Raw genomic sequence first — 21175 nt, forward strand, 5'->3', positions numbered from 1 at the left:
ATCTCAGGTAATAATATTAGAGAGCTGCGTTCAATGAAAGAATGAAATATTGAATGATCTGACTATATATAGTAACATGCACATTCTTCAGAGGGCAGATTTTAAGGCCCCACGGAACCTTTCGGGAAGACTGGGGGGACATTACGGAGTACCATGGGACGAGTCAGGCACTGGTTTTATAGAATACAATACCAAATCACCCAATCAACGTCCCAGGTTCAAGTTGAATACGTGAAGGCGAAAAAATAATGAAATAAAATGAAATAAAGAAATATAGAAATAAAGAAATAAAGAAATAAAACGAAAGTAGTGAGGCAAGCGAACCCTAAAAGGGCTAAAAGGCCCGCACTAATTAGATGAAAGTTGGGGATATGTACGGAGTATGCAGGAGAGACTGAATCGAGAAAAGATGGAAAGATTGGCGTCATGACGATTTCTAAGAGAGGGGAGACCCCGATCCCCTTGGGTAAGGGATTGCCCTCGTGTTAATTGATCGCCCCACTGTATGGCCATAATGATGAGGCGAGGCTTGATTGGCAGAATTTCGAACAAATCAGATGAAGTGCTCAGACCATAACCGGTGAAAGTCCTATGTTGTAAGAAGGATTTTAATAAGTAGAAGAGGATATTAGGTTGGGCATCTGGCTTCTTTGAACGTCTCGAAGATTTTGTATGTGTATGTGACTCTCTATGTCTCGATATTACATATTAAATCCTCTTTGTGGCGCAGTTATTCGCCCCCTAACATTCGGTTCTCTGAGAGGCCGCTCTGACAGCAAGACTCATTGTCCCATTTGCCTTTCGGTTTTTTTGGTAGTTTACACGGTTAAGCGGCCATATTGTTAATCTCCTTTATTTCTTCCTGCATTGCAAATCATCTCCAGTTCATTCTGGATCGGTGTGGAATCTTTGCTACGTCAACGTCAGGTTGTTGACATTCCATATCTTCTCCACCGCTTCTTTCCCACCTCTCACTTTCATCTCCTTTCCATCCCATTCAATTGAAAGCAAACATTGCCCACAATGTCCACACCACCAGATATAGACCCATATGCAGTGCTCGGTGTCGCCAAGGATGCCACCATCCCTGAAATCAGAGCCGCCCACCGAAAGCGGGTTCTCAAGTGTCATCCGGACAAGATTCAAGATGAGTCGCAACGGATTGCCGCCCAAGACGAATTCCAGAGAGTCCAGCAGGCATATGAACTGCTCTCAGACGATGTCCGACGGACTAAACATGACCTAAAAGTCAGGATAGCCGAGATGAAGCGCGAAGAGTTGGAACGCAGACGAACTGACTCTTCCTACAACTCTCCGCGGGGGAGTGGAGCCAACACTCGTGAATTCCGCAATGGCATCTACATGGAGGAGAGGGTCCCGATAGAAGTCTTTTTTGAGGAAGAAATGCGGTTCACAGAGGAACCACGCTCCACGACGGCTCGCAAATGTGAAGAGTTTGGCCTGCGTCCAAAGACAAAGCCGACAGAAGAGAAGAAGAAGGTTCGAACACCAATGAGCATGTATCACCAAGCGAAGGAAGAGCAAAAGACGGCCAAGGCGACACATTCCGACCGTGCAAAGACACGCGATCAGGAGCGACGACGACAGGCCGAGGCAAAGCGCGATACCTTTGTATACTATGCAGAATCCGACGAAGATACATCTGATTCTAATGTTCCCCGCTATCATACCAAACGGGCTTCAACAACGCCCCGCCGAGATCGAGATTCACGAACCCGAGCATCGGAGTCCTCTCGTCGCCGTGAACACCGTTACGACGAGGATGGCGATGGGGACGATCACTGGCAATCCAAGATTGATAGTCAGTACGTCCATGCAGAGGATTATATCGCATCCAAAGCCCAGGGTTCCAAGTCCCCACGACGATACCATGGTCGCGACTCGGCGGAACCAGAGTTGTCCGGTTCGCGATCCGCAGGACGGTCCACCCGCACCCGCCGTCGTTCTTCGTCGCGTGATGACTCCTACGATCACCTGGACTCGCCCCGAACCTATGAGGCCAAGCCACCTAAGCTGCAACCCTCCGCAACCACCCCAGGTATCAAGGGAGCTTTCTACCCTCCTTTCCTCGGCGCCCGCTCCGCAACCAGCACTGGCTTCGTCCGCCAAAAGCCGGCTCGCGAACCAACATTGCAAGAAATGGCCCGTGAGCGACTGCCACCGCGAACTTCTAGAATGCGCGAGCGCAATGATTCGGGTTATTCTAGTCCTAGCACCCCTGAAATGCTCCCAAGGGGCAGTTCTCCCAAGACCCCAGTCCGCTGCTACAAGGTTGTCAAGGAACCCGACCACATCATTGTAGAACCAAATCCACCAAAGTACCGCTCAGCGAGATCTCCCGACCGGGACCGCATACCCTCTACACGACAGACACCCAAGCGAAGCAGTACCTACACCACGGAAGCCCTGCCTCGTGTTGTTGAGACTCGGTCTGCACGCCCTTCTGTCCGTCCCCATCCGGACGTCGAATATATTGCCCGCCCGAACGAGAAGGATATCAAATACGCCAGGGCATACAAGCAAGATGACATCAATTATGGATCGAGACGCGTCCATTATGCTTACTACGATGAGGATTATCGTCCTCCTGCTGTGGGGAGACGCCAGTCTGCTTGTTAATTCAATCACCCATGAAATCCATGAAATACGATCACATACGACACCTCACGCCTGCAATACGCTTCAAATTTTATTTAAAACCTTATCTTTTTTTCGATCTCAAGGAATCGGGGCGTTCCCAATGCTCCGCTTTTTGCACGGTCGCCTGTTCCACTGAGCATCAGGTCGTTTTTTTTTTTTTTTGGAGGCTTCGGTTTCCATTCGTGTTACCTGGCCTCTTGTCCCGGCTGTGCGGGGATAATTAGACCAGGGCCGGGATGTATCTTTGTCATTGCCGTTGGCGCATTAGGGCGGGGATGGATGTGGATGGTGTGTTGCATCTGTCTTGCCTCAACTCCTGCACTTGTGGCGTATGAAATTGTCTTGTCGGTGTTTCTGCTTACTGCTGACTACATTTTGCCTTGGCTGTTCTACATTTTTCTTTTTTTTTTCTTTTCTTTTCTTTTTATTATATGTTGTGCTCCCGGGCTAGCCCTGTGGAATACCTTATTGGTGAATCCCAATTAACGAATTACGCTTTTTTCATATGATATGATATGCCATAGCCTTGGTCCTTTGTTGGTTTTTTTTTTTCTTCTGTTTTTCTTCGTTGTAAGACGGATATGTCGGGTTGGGTTGGATTGGGTTGGGCTGGAAACGGGGCCACCGAAGTGGCGGGGAAAGCCTCGCAAGTTTGTGAACGGTGATTGGATCTTCTAGGAATAGACTGTTGATGTATTTAGGAATGTTCGATTAGTGCAAATTTGAAAATTTTAGACTGCAACTACTGAGCTGTGATACTATTGGGGGCTGTCAAGGGTCTCGACGAAGCTCAATGTGAATTTGATTGGCGTTTCTCGCCTTAGGATTAGGAACCAACTCAATGCAAGAATCTTTCGTTCTAATCATCCCTGGTCGTTAAAGAGTCAGTTGACTGATACTTGTTCATAGGAGGTCTTTCATTCAACACGACCTGCTTCCAAGGTTGGCCTAGATGGAGGATAGTTAGCGCCCACAACAAACCAAACCTACTCTTCCAAATAGATATGCGGTAGACCGGGCAGAATCTATCAATGGAGTTAACCAACATCAGCCAGATAAGTGGGATCTATCGTATTCATCAGTGGATAATAGCGAGATATAATAACCACAAGGCCTCGTGGACATCTCATCACCCAGGCACATGGTTCACCCAATTTCTACTCTCAGCTGTTTGAACGAGATGCTTGCTTCACCTCTCAGTCAAAACTAGCAGGCTGAACTTGAGCCATATTGTATTCCTATTAGATAGTCCTCGCCCGACTTGGAATAACAAGTTTAGCAAGATATGAGATTAGTTTGCTTCCAAAGGCCAGACCACCGCAAGCAACTGAGATTTTTGTATTGCGGACTTGTACGTTCCATATATCCATATATTTAGTATTTGAATTTGATAACAACGATAGGAGCCTCGGGGAAGACAAGCGGACATTATACCGATCCCAGTTCCAAACACAGATGTCCATTCACGACATGGGTAGACAGTTGTTTCCACACCACTGGTATTTGCATATTTTAGATATATAATTCCTCGGAGTACTGAATTGATACGTGGTGCCAAAACCATACTACATACTAGCCAATGCTGGATTTACTTGTAGCAGAATCTCACAGAAGAACCCACGTGTGATGAGAATGGACTCTGCCGAATGTTCTGAGTGAGATTCGCACCAATAGAGTAGTTTCCACCTGCTTCCATGGGGGTCTTCCATTGATTGATAACAAGTCATACAACTGGGGCCTGGTAATATTTCTCAATCGGTTGGTAGCTCAACGAACTTCTTGATGGTCCAAACCCATGTCTGCTTATATTGCTTCATATCAAAAGTAAAGACTCGCTCCAATAATCTGATTGCCTCGTTTCGTATCTCAGGATGTGTAACCCTGCAGCATTCGTGGCAGCAATTCCGTCACTCTTGCTCATCAAGCAACTTTTATCGCAACAGGGAGAACTATAACGAATAGTCCCATATCTAGGGGATTTAGGGAGACGAACTAGTTCTTAGGCATATTAATGTGGCACGGGATACCCCAATGTAAACGCTATTGCAGTTTCTTGTCATGCTGTTGTTATATTGTCAAAATTCTTTCAAGTTAGTGTGCCACAGACTTCTCGTGAAGAGTGCATCATAGTTTTTATGGCACTCAGGCAACTTTGCCGAACTGATAAGCATTACTTCTGTTCTTATGTGCACCAGATTGCCTGTAGAAGCATTCTATTATGGAACATCCTTCCGACCGTTCCTCGTCAACGGAGCAAAGCTTCGAGATTGCCGAGGCTCAAAAACGCACATGAAAGTCAAAATTTAATCGACACAACAAGCTACAGAGCCCAAAGTTGATAGATAGAAGCTCAACTTGGTGGGTGGTTCTTTGAGCCGTTGAGTACTGTAGCCAAATAAGCGTCTTCTGCCACTTCTGTGGTTTTTGGAATAGTCATTTCATGCTGTCAGATTTCTCCTCGCATTAACAGAGGTCGGGCTAATTTGAGTCTCGGCCGAAGCACTCATGGTGGCTAAGCCGAGAAACACTTTCCTGTGAACTGACAGTCTGGCTGTTTTTGGATTATGTAGGTCGGTAAGTCATACCCGGGTTTCTAGTTTTGTACCCACGGCAGCAAGAAATGGAACGAGTTTTGAGATCTTAGACTACACAACTCCTATAGAGACTAGAAGTATTCACTCTGCTGAATGGGATGAGAGTCATTGGAAGACTCTAGAAACTCGATTTGTGCGGTACAAGATAGGATGGAGCTCGGCATATGCTGGAAGCCTTTTCCCCCGAGATAACGCTGGTCTGGCTGGATGCCAAAAGACTCATGGGATAAAACGGACGCAACCTAATGTCGTAGGGCTATTGAGGACGCACGTCAAAGAGGCAGTTGATCTATAGACCGTGTGTCCCGGAAGTGGGCCCCATGAACTGTCTTCATCCATGTTCCTTCGTTGCCCCGATCCATATGTAAGAGCGGTATCAGCACGTCTCAACTTCGGGATCCCAGGAGGATGGACCAGTAGTCCCTCGAGTTAACACTTGCGCACGGGCATACGCCACGATACATAATACGCCACTGTGGGTTCGACGGGTATCTGTAGATCCCCCGCGATTTCGGATGTACTAAGGAGTACCGTCGATGCGACTCTCCACCTTAAATAAAGTCCTGATCATAGAAAATGTTTCTCTGGGTCAAATACAGGCAAACCTTGATATGGCTGAGTATCTTTAGCAGATCTCTTAAGGGCAGAGAAACCTCTCAAATAACGGTCTCACGGGAGAGACAAGATATCCCACCCATGGACACAGCGTATATAGCGTATGTAACTAGGGCGGGTTACAGAAAAGACGCTAGGCCCACACTTTTTCGGCCTGTCCTTCTCGTTAGTACCGAAACACGTTTTTTTGCGAAGGGTTTCATCCAGCACATAAGCCGTGGGTAAAGCACATTGGGAGCAAGCAAAACAAATGGAAAGGGGGGTTAAGGGTTAGGCAAAGAAGAAAAGAGGAAAAAAGTAAATGGGAGTCATTTATAGGTATTCTCAGTCTCACTGAGGAAAACAGACGGTTTGGGAAGGCACGATCTCGGGACCATCATTGAGGACCTCTCGATATTCCTCTTCGCTTCGTTGTATCCGACTCCGATGGGGTATTTTCAAAGATTGCAACTACTCGATTCCACGTCACTGGCCGACCAAGGGGATATGAAGGCCCTACTGGAGGCCACTCTATGGCATATTCCTTATCGTGACATGTGTGCGTGCTATGGAATAGCAGAGTGTCCATGATCTGACTAAATCAAAGTTAACAGCGTTCCTCAAGACTCACTTGCAGGGTGTTAGATACACAATGTAAAACTACGGCAATTCTACCATGTTGAAGTACCTAGCTTTCTATTATCGAAAGCTTCCAATTTTTATATGTGGACAAAAACACATGTTAAATTCTGGAACTTTCTAAAATAGAAAGTTTTGCCAGGCATCGAGCGAAGCGAGATGCAGCATATTAGACTATATGCCATGCCCATCTCTGATCCACTCATGAACCTACCAAAGATATATTCCGGGTCACCTCGTCACTTGGTTGCACTGAATACTATCTAACTTCCCTGTTTCAGACCATCTCATTTCTCGTCGTAAAATCTAACAACACTTCCATTTTGGTTACATGGCCGTCAACGCTCCGCTCTGCTAAGCTGAGTGTCGGCATTGAGCCATGCGGGCTACATTTAAACCTAAATATCAATAACCCAATGTTCCTTAAACGTCGGAATTTGAGACAGTTGACTATATTAAGCGTATTTGTGAGTCGCAGTAGACTGGTCTGGTTCAGTGGCATTTTTCGTAAAGACATTTCTCCTCCTAGGTGTATAGGCAACCTTGGCTTCATATTCCATATTTTGAGGCAACAAGTTACAAGAATAGATTCACTTATCCAATGCATACTAGATCTCATGAACCCGTTTCTACTGACATAGAAGCTTTCAGAGCTTGAGGTGATGGCAACATATTCTCATAACCGAGCATCCATCTGTTCGAAGGTCAGTTGACAGCGAATTTTTCTCGATTTAGCCAGACAAGACTATAATGTATATACTTATGACCAGCTTTTAAAAATAATATCCAATGTTATCTCTAACAAACCAAATAGATGTTAAGGTTATCCAAGTCCTGTTTCGTAAAGTCCAAAGGCCACATGAACGGCTGGATTTTCTATTTTGCAGCGGTACAAACAAGTGCCTAAGTGGTATACTTCATTCCAGGTAATATCAATATCATAACACACTACTACGGATATAAAGATAACCGAGTTTATGTACAAGAGCGGGAGACACCTAGTAAGATATCGTATATTAATAGCAAGCCGTTAGGGTCCCATGCTTTCCTTGGCCTAATTTACTCCTTGCTAGCTTGCCGTGTATAGGCGCATGCGCGTCAAGTATCTGTTCTAAACTAGAACATAGAATGCACACATCTAAGGAGAAATCATGGTTAGAGCCAAATATACTGTGATGTTATATAGTTCAAAGTGAAGATGTAGAGCTTACCATAGACAGACCCAAGATCATTGAAAACCAGAAGAAGGCATTCTAGGAAGGAAGTCAGTGAGAACCGCAAATTATCAAAGCAACAGATAGAAGGTTACATTTAAGATTGTTCGGCCACGGAAAAAGCGAGACTTTTGAATCGCAACAATAGGCAACTGAAGCATCATAGCCAGGAAGCCGTATCCCCGAAGCTTCTTGGTGATGCAACTCATGACTAGCTCGTGGAAGATAGAGCTGACGAGGAATGTGATAACCATAGCCACAGGCTGGGAGAAGTTAGATCGGGCGGGCCAGTAAACGTGGCGGAAGAGGAAGTGATGGACAGGAACGTTCCACTCGCGGGAAAATTCCATCCTACGTGAAACTTGGTTAATCGAATCACCTTAAATGCATAGAAAAGCAATTTCAGCTTACCAGTCACAGGAGTTCCACCAGTCTGCATAGAAATGACGATCAGCGAACCGAGTCATTTCTGCAAACGCACCCAGCACATATTCGAAGATGACGAGGAACACCAGCAAGAAGATGATCATGAAGGGAAAGAGGAGCATGCTAATAGTTTCGGCCAGGATGAGAGCCTTGTCTGTGGTGTTGGAGAAAAGACGGAGTTGGGCGCTGGCCTCTGCCAACACGGGGACGATGAATTCCTCGCTCGTCAGGGTGAGCAGGAAGATGCAACCAAATACAGCAGCGGCCTTCCAGCCAATTTCTGACCAGCGTCGCTCCAGTCGGCGGGGATACTCTAGCTCATAGCAAAGGGTCGGGCAAAAGAGGAAGTCAACATAGTTCCCAACACGCAGGTTCTGCGGGTATGAGATGTTCCCTAGTGGGGAGGTCAACTCCGTGGCCAGATCTTCGCGCAGCCTCTCCAATGGTTCTCCCGGCTGATCTTCGTCATGTTGCTTCATTGACGGCCGACGTCGGTGTACCTCCGGGTAATGAATGGCAGTCGGGGGCTCGGGTGACTTTGAGCCTGGCTTATCAAGGGAGGCAAGGTGGCGCTCCGTCTCACTGAGATGTCCATTATAGAAAGCATATGAATGCAGTTTCATTAGAATGGTCAGAGTGTGCAGCGTGAAGAACACCTGCGCAGTCCAGGTCCACTGCATCATAAAGGGCCAGCTGTTTTCGTTATGTCAGCCATCCTCCGAGTTCCAGTCTTCAAACATGCCACGAACTCACTTTATCCATAGAACCAACCATAATGCCTCACCCAAGCTCTGTAAGATCATTCCCCCGCGTGACCATCGCAGCCACTGTGGACCACCCCGCCACAGCCTGTGCATAGGCAGGACAAGTCCTGAGCTCATCACCATGGCCGCATCACTGAGCCCCATTCCCCACACATTGGCCGTCAAGAGAGTCCAAACGCGTACCTGTAAAGGGTATCCGGTATCCTTGATATTGCGCAAGACGCTGGTCCCGACCATGATGGCCAATCCAATCCAAAAGAGAGTAAAAAACCCTCGGAAATTGTGATAGTCGCTATCGGGATCAAAATGCGACACGCGGGGCACGTAGTCTATAGTATAAAATAGGCGATTTCGAGCGCGGACTTGCTTCCTCGCAGATGAGATCGAATGTGCTGATGGGGGAGCATCTTCGGAAATAGGAGTAGAGCGGCCACTGCGAATGCGACAAGCAGATTAGCTATTGCCCTGGATCCAATCTGATGCAAACTGAGGGCAAATTACCTTGTATCCTGGGCGAGCTTATCCACTGGAAGGGGGAGAGCCATGTCGGACTTCACATCAGGCTGTATCGGCAGGGCGCGCGGCCGGAGAGTTGCAGATTCATTCTGGGAGACGGCGCTAGACATCCTAAATGGACACAATGGCAGAATCAGGGGGTTTGCACATTGAAGACACCGAGAGATGAAAACTTATGTGTGGTCAGCTCCCGAGGTCTGTTTGGTTTTGTTTGGACTCGCTCGAAACTCGAAACCACGGGTCACTACGTCAGACTGCCTTTATAGTACCGATAGACGTTATACAGCTTACAGAACTACATAGACAATATGTATTCAAAAGGCAAACTGTTGAATTGTTGTTTAATGTCGAAGTTCATATTTATCATGTTTGTATAATCTAATTTGTTTTTTCACTTGCAGGTATTATAGATCCTTTCGATGTTATATGTGTTATGTGCCTGTATTGTTCCTCGGAACTTGTAATTTCCAGGCAAATCTGCCACCTATGTCATACTGCCGAGGTCAGGTGTCTATTCAAAGGCGGTGAGCTGAATTGGTATCAAAGAGTCAGGTGATTCAGGGTAGCCAAGCTAGTCCTCTTCCATACTAGTGCCCCATGCCAAGATGCCAGGTCGACTGCCATGAGGAATCAATAATACAACAGTCCAGACCTCCAGACCAACAGCCTTGACACTTCTTCGTTTCATTGGTTTTATGAGCACGGTGCTTGGTTTACCTTCTTGCGCCTGACTTTACCCCTTCTTCTCCATTGAATATATCTCTTCCTCGCCCCGTCGGGGGTCCCTCTGGCCGCCATGTCTTCCCGTGAGTGCTGCCCGCCGCCCCTCCTCTCCCCTGAAATGCATTCTGAACACGCAATCCAATTTATTTACAGTCAAGCAATTTATCCGTAATGTCCGATCGGCGAAGACCATCGCCGATGAGCGTGCAGTCATCCAAAAAGAAAGCGCCGCTATTCGCGCCTCGTTTCGAGAAGAGAGTCATGACTCCGGCATCCGGTTAGCTCCAACATCTACCTCAATCGACTACTTGATCGACCTCTAACAATTGCTAGGAGAAATAATGTCGCCAAACTCTTGTATCTGTTCACCCTCGGAGAACGGACTCACTTCGGCCAAATCGAATGTCTGAAACTACTTGCCTCACACCGGTTCGCTGACAAGCGGTTGGGGTATCTGGGGACCATGCTGTTGCTAGATGAGAACCAAGAAGTGCTGACACTTGTGACCAATTCTTTGAAAAAGTAAGTCCCGCTGTAATAGACTGGCTGACTCTGTGCTAATTAAAATGCAGTGACCTTAACCACTCCAACCAATATATCGTCGGTCTCGCTCTCTGCACACTCGGAAACATTGCCTCGGTTGAAATGTCTCGTGATCTGTTCCCCGAAGTCGAAGCCCTTATGTCGACCGCCAACCCCTATATTCGACGGAAAGCAGCGATCTGTGCCATGCGGATATGTCGCAAGGTTCCAGACCTGTACGAGCACTTCCTTGAGAAAGCGAAGAACCTGTTGTCGGACCGGAACCATGGCGTTCTTCTCTGTGGGCTGACACTAGCGATTGATCTATGTGAGGCGGAAGAAGAGGAGGAAGAGGAAGGAGGACCCGTGGGCGTGATCGAGATGTTCCGGCCGTTGGCTGGAGGATTGGTTCGCGCTTTGAAGGGGTTGACAACCTCCGGGTATGCTCCCGAGCATGATGTATCCGGTATCACAGATCCTTTCCTCCAAGTCAAGATCCTCCGGTTCTTGCGTGTATTGGGTCGGGGAGATGTGGCCACCAGTGAATTGATCAACGACATCCTGGCCCAGGTGGCCACCAATACAGATTCCTCAAAGAACGTCGGCAACTCTATTCTATATGAGGCTGTTCTTACGATTCTGGATATTGAAGCCGACTCTGGTTTGAGGGTGCTAGGCGTCAACATTCTCGGCAAATTCCTGGCTAACAAGGACAATAATATCCGTTACGTTGCGCTGAACACCCTGAATAAGGTTGTTGCAATTGAACCAAATGCAGTGCAGAGACATCGCAACACGATCTTGGAATGCCTGCGGGATCCTGATATTAGCATTCGCCGGCGAGCGCTCGATCTCAGCTTCATGTTGATCAACGAAGATAATGTGCGGGTGCTGGTACGTGAATTGCTAGCCTTCCTGGAGGTGGCCGACAACGAATTCAAGTCCGTGATGACGACACAGATAGGCATCGCCGCCGATCGTTTCGCACCCAACAAGCGCTGGCACATGGACACTATTCTGCGGGTTCTCAAGCTGGCTGGGAACTACGTCAAAGAACAGATACTGTCCTCATTCGTCCGTCTCATTGCGACTACCCCTGATCTGCAGACCTATGCGGTACAAAAGCTCTACTCGTCATTGAAGGAAGATATCTCGCAAGAGGGTCTCACACTGGCTGCGACGTGGACTATTGGTGAATATGCCGACAGCCTACTTCAGGGTGGCCAGTACGAGGAAGAGGAACTAGTCAAGGAGGTTCGGGAGAGTGATATTGTCGATCTCTTCACCAACATTCTCAACAGCACCTATGCCTCCCAGATTGCTGTCGAATACATCATCACTGCATCCATGAAGCTTACTGTGCGCATGTCGGATCCCGCTCAAATTGAACGCCTACGCCGCTTGCTTTCCAGCCGAACTGCGGACCTGAGTGTAGAAATTCAACAGCGTGCCGTTGAATACACCAACCTTTTCGGCTACGATCAAATCCGCCGCGGCGTGCTCGAGCGGATGCCCGCGCCTGAGATCCGTGAGGAACAACGGGTACTAGGCGCTACTCCTGCTGCTAAGAAACGCCAGAGCAAGGTTCTCCGTGGCAAGTCGACGACGAAGGTCGCCAAACCTGCAGAGCATGACCTGCTCCTTGACTTGGTTGGTGGGTCCGACGCCCCTGTTGCGAGCCCTACCTCGAACGGATCGAACACCGCCGATCTGCTGGCAGACATTCTTGGCGGAGACTCGGGCATGTCGTCTCCCTCGCCGGGGCCTGCTGGCCAAAAGAACCCGAACAGCGCCATCATGGACCTGTTTGGCTCCAACGGTCCTTCGCCATCCCCTCAACCCACACAACCCGCGTCCGCCTCGATGGATCTGCTGGGTGCAGGAGGCATGGGTGCCTCTGCGCCTTCGCCCTCCACCTCTCCCGCACCTGTCACTGCTTCAACCCCTGCACACACCGCGCTCAACAAGGACGGCCTCGTCCTTACCTTGCAGGTTCAGCGAAGCGGCAACAACGCCCAGATACTAGCACGCTTCCGCAATGACTCCAACTTCGACCGATTCACCAGCGTCGGCTTGCAAGCTGCCGTGCCGAAGAGTCAGCGGTTGCAGCTGAGCGCAATCAGCAAGGCTGATCTAGAGGCTGGCGACGAGGGCACACAATCAATGCGTGTGACCGCTCTGAATGGGGTATGTCCAGTTTCTCTTTCCAATCTTACACATTTATTTGCTTTTGAATCTCAAACTAACCTATAACTTCTAGGCCCTTCCTGCCAAACTTCGCCTCCGTCTTCGTGTCACTTCCGCCCGCGACGGTGGAGACCCCGTCACCGACCAAGTGGACTGGTCCGAGCCGTGAATCAGGTCGGTGGCAGTGATGCTAAAAGCTCATCCGAACGAATGTTTAATTTTCCCATGAACAGTCAAATCCAGTTCTATACTCCCTAGTTTTCTGCACCTTTTCGCTTTTACTATCTATCTAGACCTTTGTTTTGCCATTGATTTCCTTTTCTCTTGTACTTCGTTTCACTACTTGGAAGGGGGGAGGTTGTTCTTCTTGTACATGCTTCAGGTGAAAGTTTTAGCGTATAAGAAAGTGCAGGGAGTATTATATCAAGACCATGTAGTCAATAGCCCATATGAGAGTTGTACCAGTAGTGCGTTCCTACATGTACCCATTAGATACTACTAGTATATGTCAAAGTGTATTGTCACACCTATCTATAACGCAGAATAAATCCAAAAACATAAACTGAAATGCAATAGGCGACAAAAATCAAGGCTCTATAACTTCAAAAGAGGATTCAGATCAACTGCAGCCTCCGCAAAGAAAGATCGAAGGTCACTATATAATTCCCAAACACAAAAGAGATAACTCCATCGCAGGAAACAAAAGAATGCAAAAGGTCGTATGATTTATCCAAAATCCATGGCATGAGCCCAATCTAAGGCAGAAGCGTAATATACCGAGACACCATAATGGTATATAATATGAAGAGCAAGTCCAAAACAAGTAGCCAAGCTAATCAGATGTGCTCAATGGGGCCTTCGGGGAGCAGCACCTCTCCCTCTCTGCTGTCGCGGGGCAAACAAGCCTTGAGCGGAGGGCGGATGATATCATTGAACAGGAAAGTTCCATAGACAAGAAGGGCGAAGCCGACAACTTGGAGCCATTTGAAGGTCTCCCAGCCGAGTCCAAGCGAAACAAGCCAGATGAAGAGCGTGCGGCAGGTGTCGATTGTGCTACGAGAGGTGGCGGATACAGTGCGGGTGACAGACAGACCGAAGAAGTTGAAGCCACTGGAACTAACGTTAGAGAGGAGGGTGAGAACAGGGAGTTGAGAAGCAAGATAAAAACATACCCGATACTGATCATGATAAACAAGCTGGATATAGCAACACTACGGTTATTAAAGACCTCGTGCAATCCCTCCTTGATATCAAAGTAGCCATATCGGCCGGCATCAGTCCGGCCAACAATGAGATACATGATCGCGATGCCGACGACAGTGACCAAAAAGCCGAACACGCCTTCCCAGCCCACGACCTGGATCGGATCCATGGCATAGTTCTCCAGAATCCACTCCTCTAGCACAAACTGTGTTGCTGTGAAGATCTGCGCTGCAGCAATAAGCAGCACGCCAATGATAGCCTGGACGGCCTCGGGGGTACGAGCGACATCACGTGCCTGCATAAGAGCATGCGAGGCCACATCGCTAGCACTCCTATTCTGGTTGATATCGTGGCCTGACTCACCACTGAATAGTGCTCCAGAAAGACCCACAATAGCCACACCTAGGACGACAATGAAGAGGGCACTCCACTGGTATAGCCGGAGCCTGCGGCGGAGGAAGAGGACACTGAATAGACCTACGAAAAGCACAAGGGCACCTCGGGTCATCTGGTAGATACTCGCTGCCACAAAGAGAAGACCCACGTTCATGAGGGTTGTGCCGGCGATATCGCAGCTCGACGGCGCTGCAAGAAGTAAGATCTTCCATCCCCGGAGTGGGATGCGGCTATCATTTTCGGATAGGGGCTTAGGGTGTCTGTTATCGTCGTCGAGTCCATCAACTGTGTGGTCATCTTCATCGATGTCTGCATCGTCGCCGTTTATTGGGTGATATCCGCCAGTTAGGAGGGGTGAGGGATCACTGGATAGGCGCGGTGCGATGTATTGGCGGTAGAGGAAGGTTAAGCCGACAACTAGCCAACAGCCCATTTCACCCATAAACATTACGGCTCTGTGTTACCGCCTGGTGTCAGCATTGATCGCGAGTGTTGCAAAGCTGTCTCATAGACAGACAAAACCTACGTTTGAATGACTGGCTGTTCGAACAGCTTCCGCTGACTAGGATCTGGGGAATCGCAGTTCCGCACACATTGCATATCCTATTTAAGATGGGCTAATTAGTTCGTGTTTGTAGTTCTGAATCGAGGGACGCACCTGATACTTATTGAGAATGGTGTTGCACACCCCGGTCACGAGCATCATCGTGACCAGGAAGGGAATGAGGGCATCGTTTGCCATCGTGTCCCACTGTTGATAAGAGTTCCAAGTGTGAAGATCCAAAGGTGAAGTGATCAAAGGCCAAGTGAGGAGATACCCGTGGACAAAGCGGATATGAGCTTATCGGAGGGCAGATAACAGTCACGGTACCTCGAGGAGCAAGGTACTCCGCACCCCCTTGGGCTCCATGACCTCTAGCTCTCAAATGTTACGTTGGTAAACTCCAAGATTTCCAAAAAAAAAAAAAATTTGTGTATTCCAAATGAATAAATAATCCAGTTAAGAACCTAATCCTGGATTTTCCTCCAAACGCCATCGCTGAGGCCAATGGACAGAGTCCAAAAATAATTAGAATCCCAAAAGGTTGATGGTTGATCCCAAAAGGTCACAAGAAATTAACCAGGAGTCCCGCGTAGTGTACAAGCACATCGCTCCTGAACCATATATACGCTAGAAACGAACCCGCCGAAATAAAATGTTTCATAATCTCAGTCCTTCATGTAGGACTAGCGGTGTGTACATGCTCTCAATACAAACCAGGCACTTTCAAGTCATGCGAATGGGGATGCCTTCTCTCTCATAGCGCGCAACAGCATCCCAGTCAACTTCAAGCTGTCCCATAGGTCCTTTGCCCTTGACCTGAATCTCAGGCGGGATGCGGATCCTCGCCGCAGCCAATGCAATGGACTCGTCGTCCCAAGGTTCGTAAAACTTCTCAAAGAAAGCAGCTTCCTCGGCCTCATCTGGAGGAGTCAGACTAGCAAAGACAGCCCAGTCATCATCCACCGGAGTGGCCTCGTTGATATCAAAGTCCTCAAGCGAATCATAGCCCAGGTGAGGCAGATCCTTGCTCGCGAGGTTTGAAAAGGTATCATGAATTGTGTCAAGCGAGGTAGGACACTCTGCCCATGGATCTTTTGTATCGCTATCCTCCAATTTGATAACATCCTTCTTTTCGTCCTTACCGGCAGGCTTCGTTCCCTTGACAGATGACAACTGCGGAGTGAGCAGCTGAGTTGATGCAGCAGGAGACGCGGTCTTAGCTCCGAATTGGCTAGTGACCCTGGCCATGGGAGTGTTGTTGCCAATGAGAGGGGTAGCAATATTTTGTTTCGCGGGAGAAGCTGCTGCACTAAGCTTGGTGGAGGGTGGCACTGATCCGAGTGTGGCCATATGCTGGTCTTCCAGACTATCATTGGGGTTCAGTCCAAGCCCCATCGAGAGACTTTCATGGTAATATTTGAGATAATCCTCGATCGTCTCTTCCTCCTCGGGTTGATGACTTTCTTCAATATGCTTGTCCAAGACGGCTTGCGTATGGAATCCTTGGTAGTGGTGTTGACACTCAACGACACTGCATTTGAAAGCACCTGCCATGGCTGCCGCATTGGAGGTGGCGTCTGCCACCGCTTTGTTGTATTTTGCTGCTGCGCCAGAAGCTGCAGTTGCTTGAATCGGGGATGATGCCACGCCATGAGACTGCTTTCGCTTTTTTGGAGGAGGCAGTTTGAGATTCTCGGGGGCAAGTCCGCCTGGGGCATACTGAGGGACGCCCCTGGGAGACGGAGCCGCGAAAGGTGCAGCTGGGGCATTTACAACAGACTGGCTAGAGGCGCGCCGGGCTCGTTGTAGAGCTTCTTCCTGTGCCTGCAATTGCTGCAGGTTGGTCGCGTTCAGTGCTGGCATGTTGCCTTGCATTGCCTGGGCGTTGGAGCCAGGGGGCTGGGGGGCGTTAGGACGTTGACCTTGTTGCATGCGGGAAATCATTACTGCGAACAACTTCCGCATGAAAAGGATGGCACCATTGAGATAATCGGGAGTGACTGTGAAATGTTCATTCACAACCCAATCCTGCGAGGGCTTGAACTGTCTCATCAATTGAATACGCTAAGTAAGATCAGATTAGTAAACAAACGCTTAGGTATTATCAAAGGAGAGCTTACCATGGCAAGAAGATTCTTCACATTCTTCTCCTGGCCTTGCATCTTTGCAAACCATTGCACGAGGGCATCCAAGCGGCCGAGAACATCCAGAGCTTCACGCAGTTGTTTGGTCATGGCAGCTTTCTGCTCTGGCGAGACAGGCAAGGGCTTTGCGGGTGGAGCGTTTTTGGCGATGTCATTATAAACCTCCATAACCTGTGGTGGTAGATTCCTGTTCCATGCCTCTTCGGCGGCAGCTCTGCTAAGTACCTGACCGCGACTTTGGGACTGTTGCCTCCGCATGTGTGCTTCAACCTGGGCTCGCTGTTGAGGAGTCATTTGTGCAAGCTGTTCCGGCGTGAAGGGGAGACCTGGCCGTTGGGGGGCTGTCCCTGGGGCGCCTGGAACAGCCACAGGCTGGCTCATCTGGGGTGTAGCTGTGACTCGGGCTTCTGTTGTGTCATCAGTGCTAGGTCTCTTCTTCGAGGGCTGCTTCCCGGTAGCACCCTTAGCACCTTTGGCCACGGCTCCAGTTTGGGTTTTTGCGTTCGCCGCTTGAGAAGTCGATTGCGGGGGTTGGGCATGCTGTGGCTTGATTTGCGGGCCCGGCTGTGCTGCAGGAATCGGCGGTTGCGCCGCCGGTTGGCTTAGCTGACCAGGCTGCGTGTTTCCTTCAAGTTGCATTGCTCGATTCTGTGCAGCCTGCATCATCTGCTTTTGACGGTTTTGGTACAAAAGCTTTTGAATCTGCTCGTCGGTCAAGTTTGATGCCTGGGGTCCAAGCTTTTGACGAGCCATTTGGATATCCTGGGCGGAGATTGGCCGCATCGCTGCCATGTTGATAGCAGTGGGTTGTTGACCAGGAGGGAACCCTGGAGCATTCGTAAACGGCGCCTGAGTGTTTTGGAATGGAGTTGCCGCTGGACCCTGCCCATTTTGGTCTCTTACTTGATTCGTGGAAGCTGAAATCAGTTGACCAAGATGAAGCTTCTGGAGCATCATGAGGCGCGGGAGGTCGTTGGGGCTTGCAACTTGAGGGTTCGAGTTTGCCCATTGCTTAAGTTGTCCCCATGATTTAACGTTGTTAGGAACTTGCATCGAGGTGCCATTCATGTTCAGAATTGACGGTGGGAAAGAAACGCGGTCCATTTGCTTGGCCTGCTCAGGAGTCATCTCCACGCCGTTGTTTTGCTGCCGCAGCAATTGGAGCTTATAAACCTCATTCTGGCGTTGTTGGCGTTGCTGCATAGTTATTTGCTGGCCTTGGGGTATCCCCCCCGAGTTCAAATCCTGTGGGCCTCCCATCGAGCCTCTCATCATGGCGTTGCCCATCTGGTTATTCATCATTGATTGGGCCTGGCCTGGTTGGAGTTGCGGCTGCTGGCCGGGGTTGGCCCGAGCCATGTTGTTGAGAGCGGCACGACGTTGCTGCATGATAAAGGCCCGAGCCTGTTCAGGAGGCATGCGAGCGAGTTGTTCCTGGATGTGGGGCGGGATGTTGGAAGGAATTTGGGGCGGACCTTGCATCCCAGCCTGTCCTGCAACGCCAGCTGGATGCTGGCCCATGTTCGCAGGTCGAGACGGTGGTCGGGCTTGAGCGGGCACCTGGACCGGAGACATCTGACCCGGAGCCATGGGTTGATTCAGCATTGGCATAACGGGGCTCTGTCCGTTCAGTTGCGGTTGTGGTTGGGGGGTTACTTGGCCACCATGGCCCGACATCGCCATCTGAGCCTTCTGGGCCGCTTGTGCACGCGCCTGAGCCTGAGACTGTTGTGCCTGGAACTGCATTCGATCCTGGGGGGTATTGGACCCACCCTGCAGATGCTGCTGGGCAAGGAACTGAGCCTGGGCGTTGGGGTTATTGGCGTTCATATTCGCCTGGCCATTCTGACCCATCTGCTGTGGGAACATATTATTGTTATTATTCGGAAACGGGGGCTGGTTCATTTGGGAAGAGCTTGCAGGAACGACTAGTTGACCGGCCTCCTGTGAGCGCAGGCCATCTGCTTGTTGGCCTTGGATGTTTTCCACATTGCCAATGAAGTTTGGGGGTTCCATCGTCTGACCGGGATTTCCGGGAAATGCGGAATTGCGTTGAAGGTTTAACATATTTTGAAGCATCTGCCGTTGGTGCTGAGAATTCATCATGGGGTCGCCAATCATGTTACCATTCGCATCCACCCCGGCATTCGGAGCACGTCCCCCCATTTCCAGACGAGCGCGACGATGGCGTCTGATCTGATTGAGGGCCTGAGAGCGGAAAAAATAAGTCATTGGCTCAAGGTTTTTCCGTGCCAGGTATTGCCGCTGCTCGGGCGTCATGTTTGACAGGTTCAATTTGATCTTCTCCATATCTTCCGGGCTGGTTTTGTTCAACATCTCGTTTGCTAGTCGAGAGACGTTGTCAAGATCCTGGGCTGAAAGCGTGCTGAGGTCGTCAACCATCGGGATACCATTGCCAGGGCGCTGTTGGGGCCGCTGTTGTTGTTGTTGTTGTTGTTGCTGCTGCTGCTGCTGCTGCTGTTGTTGTTGTTGCTGCTGCTGTTGGAGAATCGCCTGCGACTGCTGTTGCTGTCGCTGCTGCATTGCTGCCTGCTGGTTCTGCCCATTCATTCCCATTGCCATCTGTTGTTGGCCAGAAACCGGGGATGCCTGCATGCTCTGATTGATGTGTTGTGGATAAGCGCCTGGGATCTGATTTTGTCCAGCACCCGTCTGGGGCATCATTCCGCTTTGGTAAGCAACTGCGGCCTGTCTCTCTCGGGTGTTTCTAATGTGAAGAAGCTTCTCAGTGCATTCCTTCTCATATTCGCTCTTCTCGTTGGCTTTGGTAAATGCTTTCAATTCGAAACTCATGGCCGCCTGGGCCGCTTGGTGGAGGTCGATGCGAGGCTGGATCAAACGGAGGGAGGTGATCCTAATTCACGTAGACGTTAGACCAGACAAGACCAAAAGCGCAAAGCAAGTTTCGCAGAAAATGCAACTTACATTTGATAAACATTCGTCGCCCGAGTCTTGATTAGAACTTCCGACTTCCAACCTCCATATGGTCCCTGGTTTTGCAACATTTGCGCAACGTATGTCATCATGGATTGCACACTGTCATTCTTTGGGACCTGCATGTTTGGGTTCATCCTCATCGCGGTGTTCGGGGCTGGCCGGCCAGGCCCCGCGCCCGGGTTGGGGAACTCTCCGGGATTCATAGCGGACACCCCATCAATGGAGGATTAATGGGAAATCCACGAAGAGGCTTCTTGACGGTTAGCATTCGCTGGAATACACGCAACTGTGAGATGTCGCAAGGTTAGTGATGAAGACACAAGGAAGTTCAACACGAGTGATCAGCGGGAGGGAGAAAAAAAAAAGGTAAGCAGGTGCTGGTGTGGAACCGTGATTCGAGTCGATCAGGGAGGGTGGGGATGGGTGGGAAATGAACGAAACGGAGGACAGGAGGGACTGGAGGGAACCAACACCGACCAACACAACGAGGAAAGCAAGGCGTTCGGGCACCAGCGTTAGATGGATTCAATTCGCTGGCCAGCACCTGATTGTTGCTTGGGACGAATGAGAGCAGTTGTAGAGTGGATTGGATCCGTGACAGGGATTATGCAGCTCTCAAGTCGCACCGGGCCTCAATTGCTGTCCTCTCTGTACAATGACAAGATTTGGTAGGAGAGAAGACAAGGTATTTACCGAGAGTCAGAACACTGAAACAAAGAGAGGGCACAGATCTTGAGTTGGAGTTGGAGGCAAAGAAGTGGCGGGGGTGGATATTTATTATGTATGGTTTAGGTTATAAATGAATGAGAAGTGACAAAATGAAATCAAAGGAAGGACTTTATTCATCCCATTGAGGGTTTTGATTATGTTGTAAGAAGAATGGGATCAATGGGCGCGTATCAATAGGCTGGTATTTATTCGGTATTGTGATGTTACTGGGGGGGTCACAAGGCTAGATGTAAGGTACTTGTGGTTTTGCGTGTATTTCCACTGCTTGGAGAGGTCACCCCGAGGTGCTGTCGCGTATTTTTACATGTACTATCATTACACTGCAAATCCTGACGATCCCTCTAAGGCCGTTTAAGAAGCT

General features: G+C 49.3%; 5 protein-coding genes across 5 annotated transcripts; 2 read left to right on the forward strand and 3 right to left on the reverse strand.

Moving 5' to 3' along the window:
- Window positions 1-1023: 1023 nt before the first annotated feature.
- Window positions 1024-2640, forward strand: N7447_000491 (J domain-containing protein; the record flags this gene model as incomplete). The annotated part of the gene is made up of 1 exon (XM_057224767.1): window positions 1024-2640. One exon carries the CDS (start codon window positions 1024-1026, stop codon window positions 2638-2640), a length of 1617 nt encoding a protein of 538 aa, XP_057088783.1.
- Window positions 2641-7504: 4864 nt separating this feature from the next.
- Window positions 7505-9518, reverse strand: N7447_000492 (putative sterol o-acyltransferase (APE2); the record flags this gene model as incomplete). The annotated part of the gene is made up of 6 exons (XM_057224768.1): window positions 7505-7594; window positions 7700-7741; window positions 7798-8053; window positions 8114-8821; window positions 8882-9325; window positions 9394-9518. 6 exons carry the CDS (start codon window positions 9516-9518, stop codon window positions 7505-7507), a joined length of 1665 nt encoding a protein of 554 aa, XP_057088784.1.
- A 686-nt stretch (window positions 9519-10204) lies between these two features.
- N7447_000493 (AP-1 complex subunit gamma) lies at window positions 10205-13009 on the forward strand (the record flags this gene model as incomplete). The annotated part of the gene is made up of 5 exons (XM_057224769.1): window positions 10205-10214; window positions 10285-10408; window positions 10465-10653; window positions 10704-12840; window positions 12914-13009. 5 exons carry the CDS (start codon window positions 10205-10207, stop codon window positions 13007-13009), a joined length of 2556 nt encoding a protein of 851 aa, XP_057088785.1.
- Window positions 13010-13676: 667 nt separating this feature from the next.
- N7447_000494 (putative nucleotide-sugar transporter) lies at window positions 13677-15181 on the reverse strand (the record flags this gene model as incomplete). The annotated part of the gene is made up of 4 exons (XM_057224770.1): window positions 13677-13950; window positions 14013-14894; window positions 14966-15042; window positions 15098-15181. The coding sequence occupies 4 exons, from the start codon at window positions 15179-15181 to the stop codon at window positions 13677-13679; spliced, it is 1317 nt and encodes a 438-aa protein (XP_057088786.1).
- A 525-nt stretch (window positions 15182-15706) lies between these two features.
- N7447_000495 (uncharacterized protein) lies at window positions 15707-20288 on the reverse strand (the record flags this gene model as incomplete). Its single annotated transcript, XM_057224771.1, has 3 exons — window positions 15707-17047; window positions 17104-20002; window positions 20074-20288. 3 exons carry the CDS (start codon window positions 20286-20288, stop codon window positions 15707-15709), a joined length of 4455 nt encoding a protein of 1484 aa, XP_057088787.1.
- Between the last annotated feature and the right edge of the window lie 887 nt (window positions 20289-21175).

The sequence above is a fragment of the Penicillium robsamsonii genome, assembly GCF_028829455.1.
Source record: "Penicillium robsamsonii strain IBT 29466 chromosome Unknown utg000001l_segment0_segment0, whole genome shotgun sequence".
Classification (NCBI taxonomy): Eukaryota; Fungi; Ascomycota; class Eurotiomycetes; order Eurotiales; family Aspergillaceae; genus Penicillium; species Penicillium robsamsonii.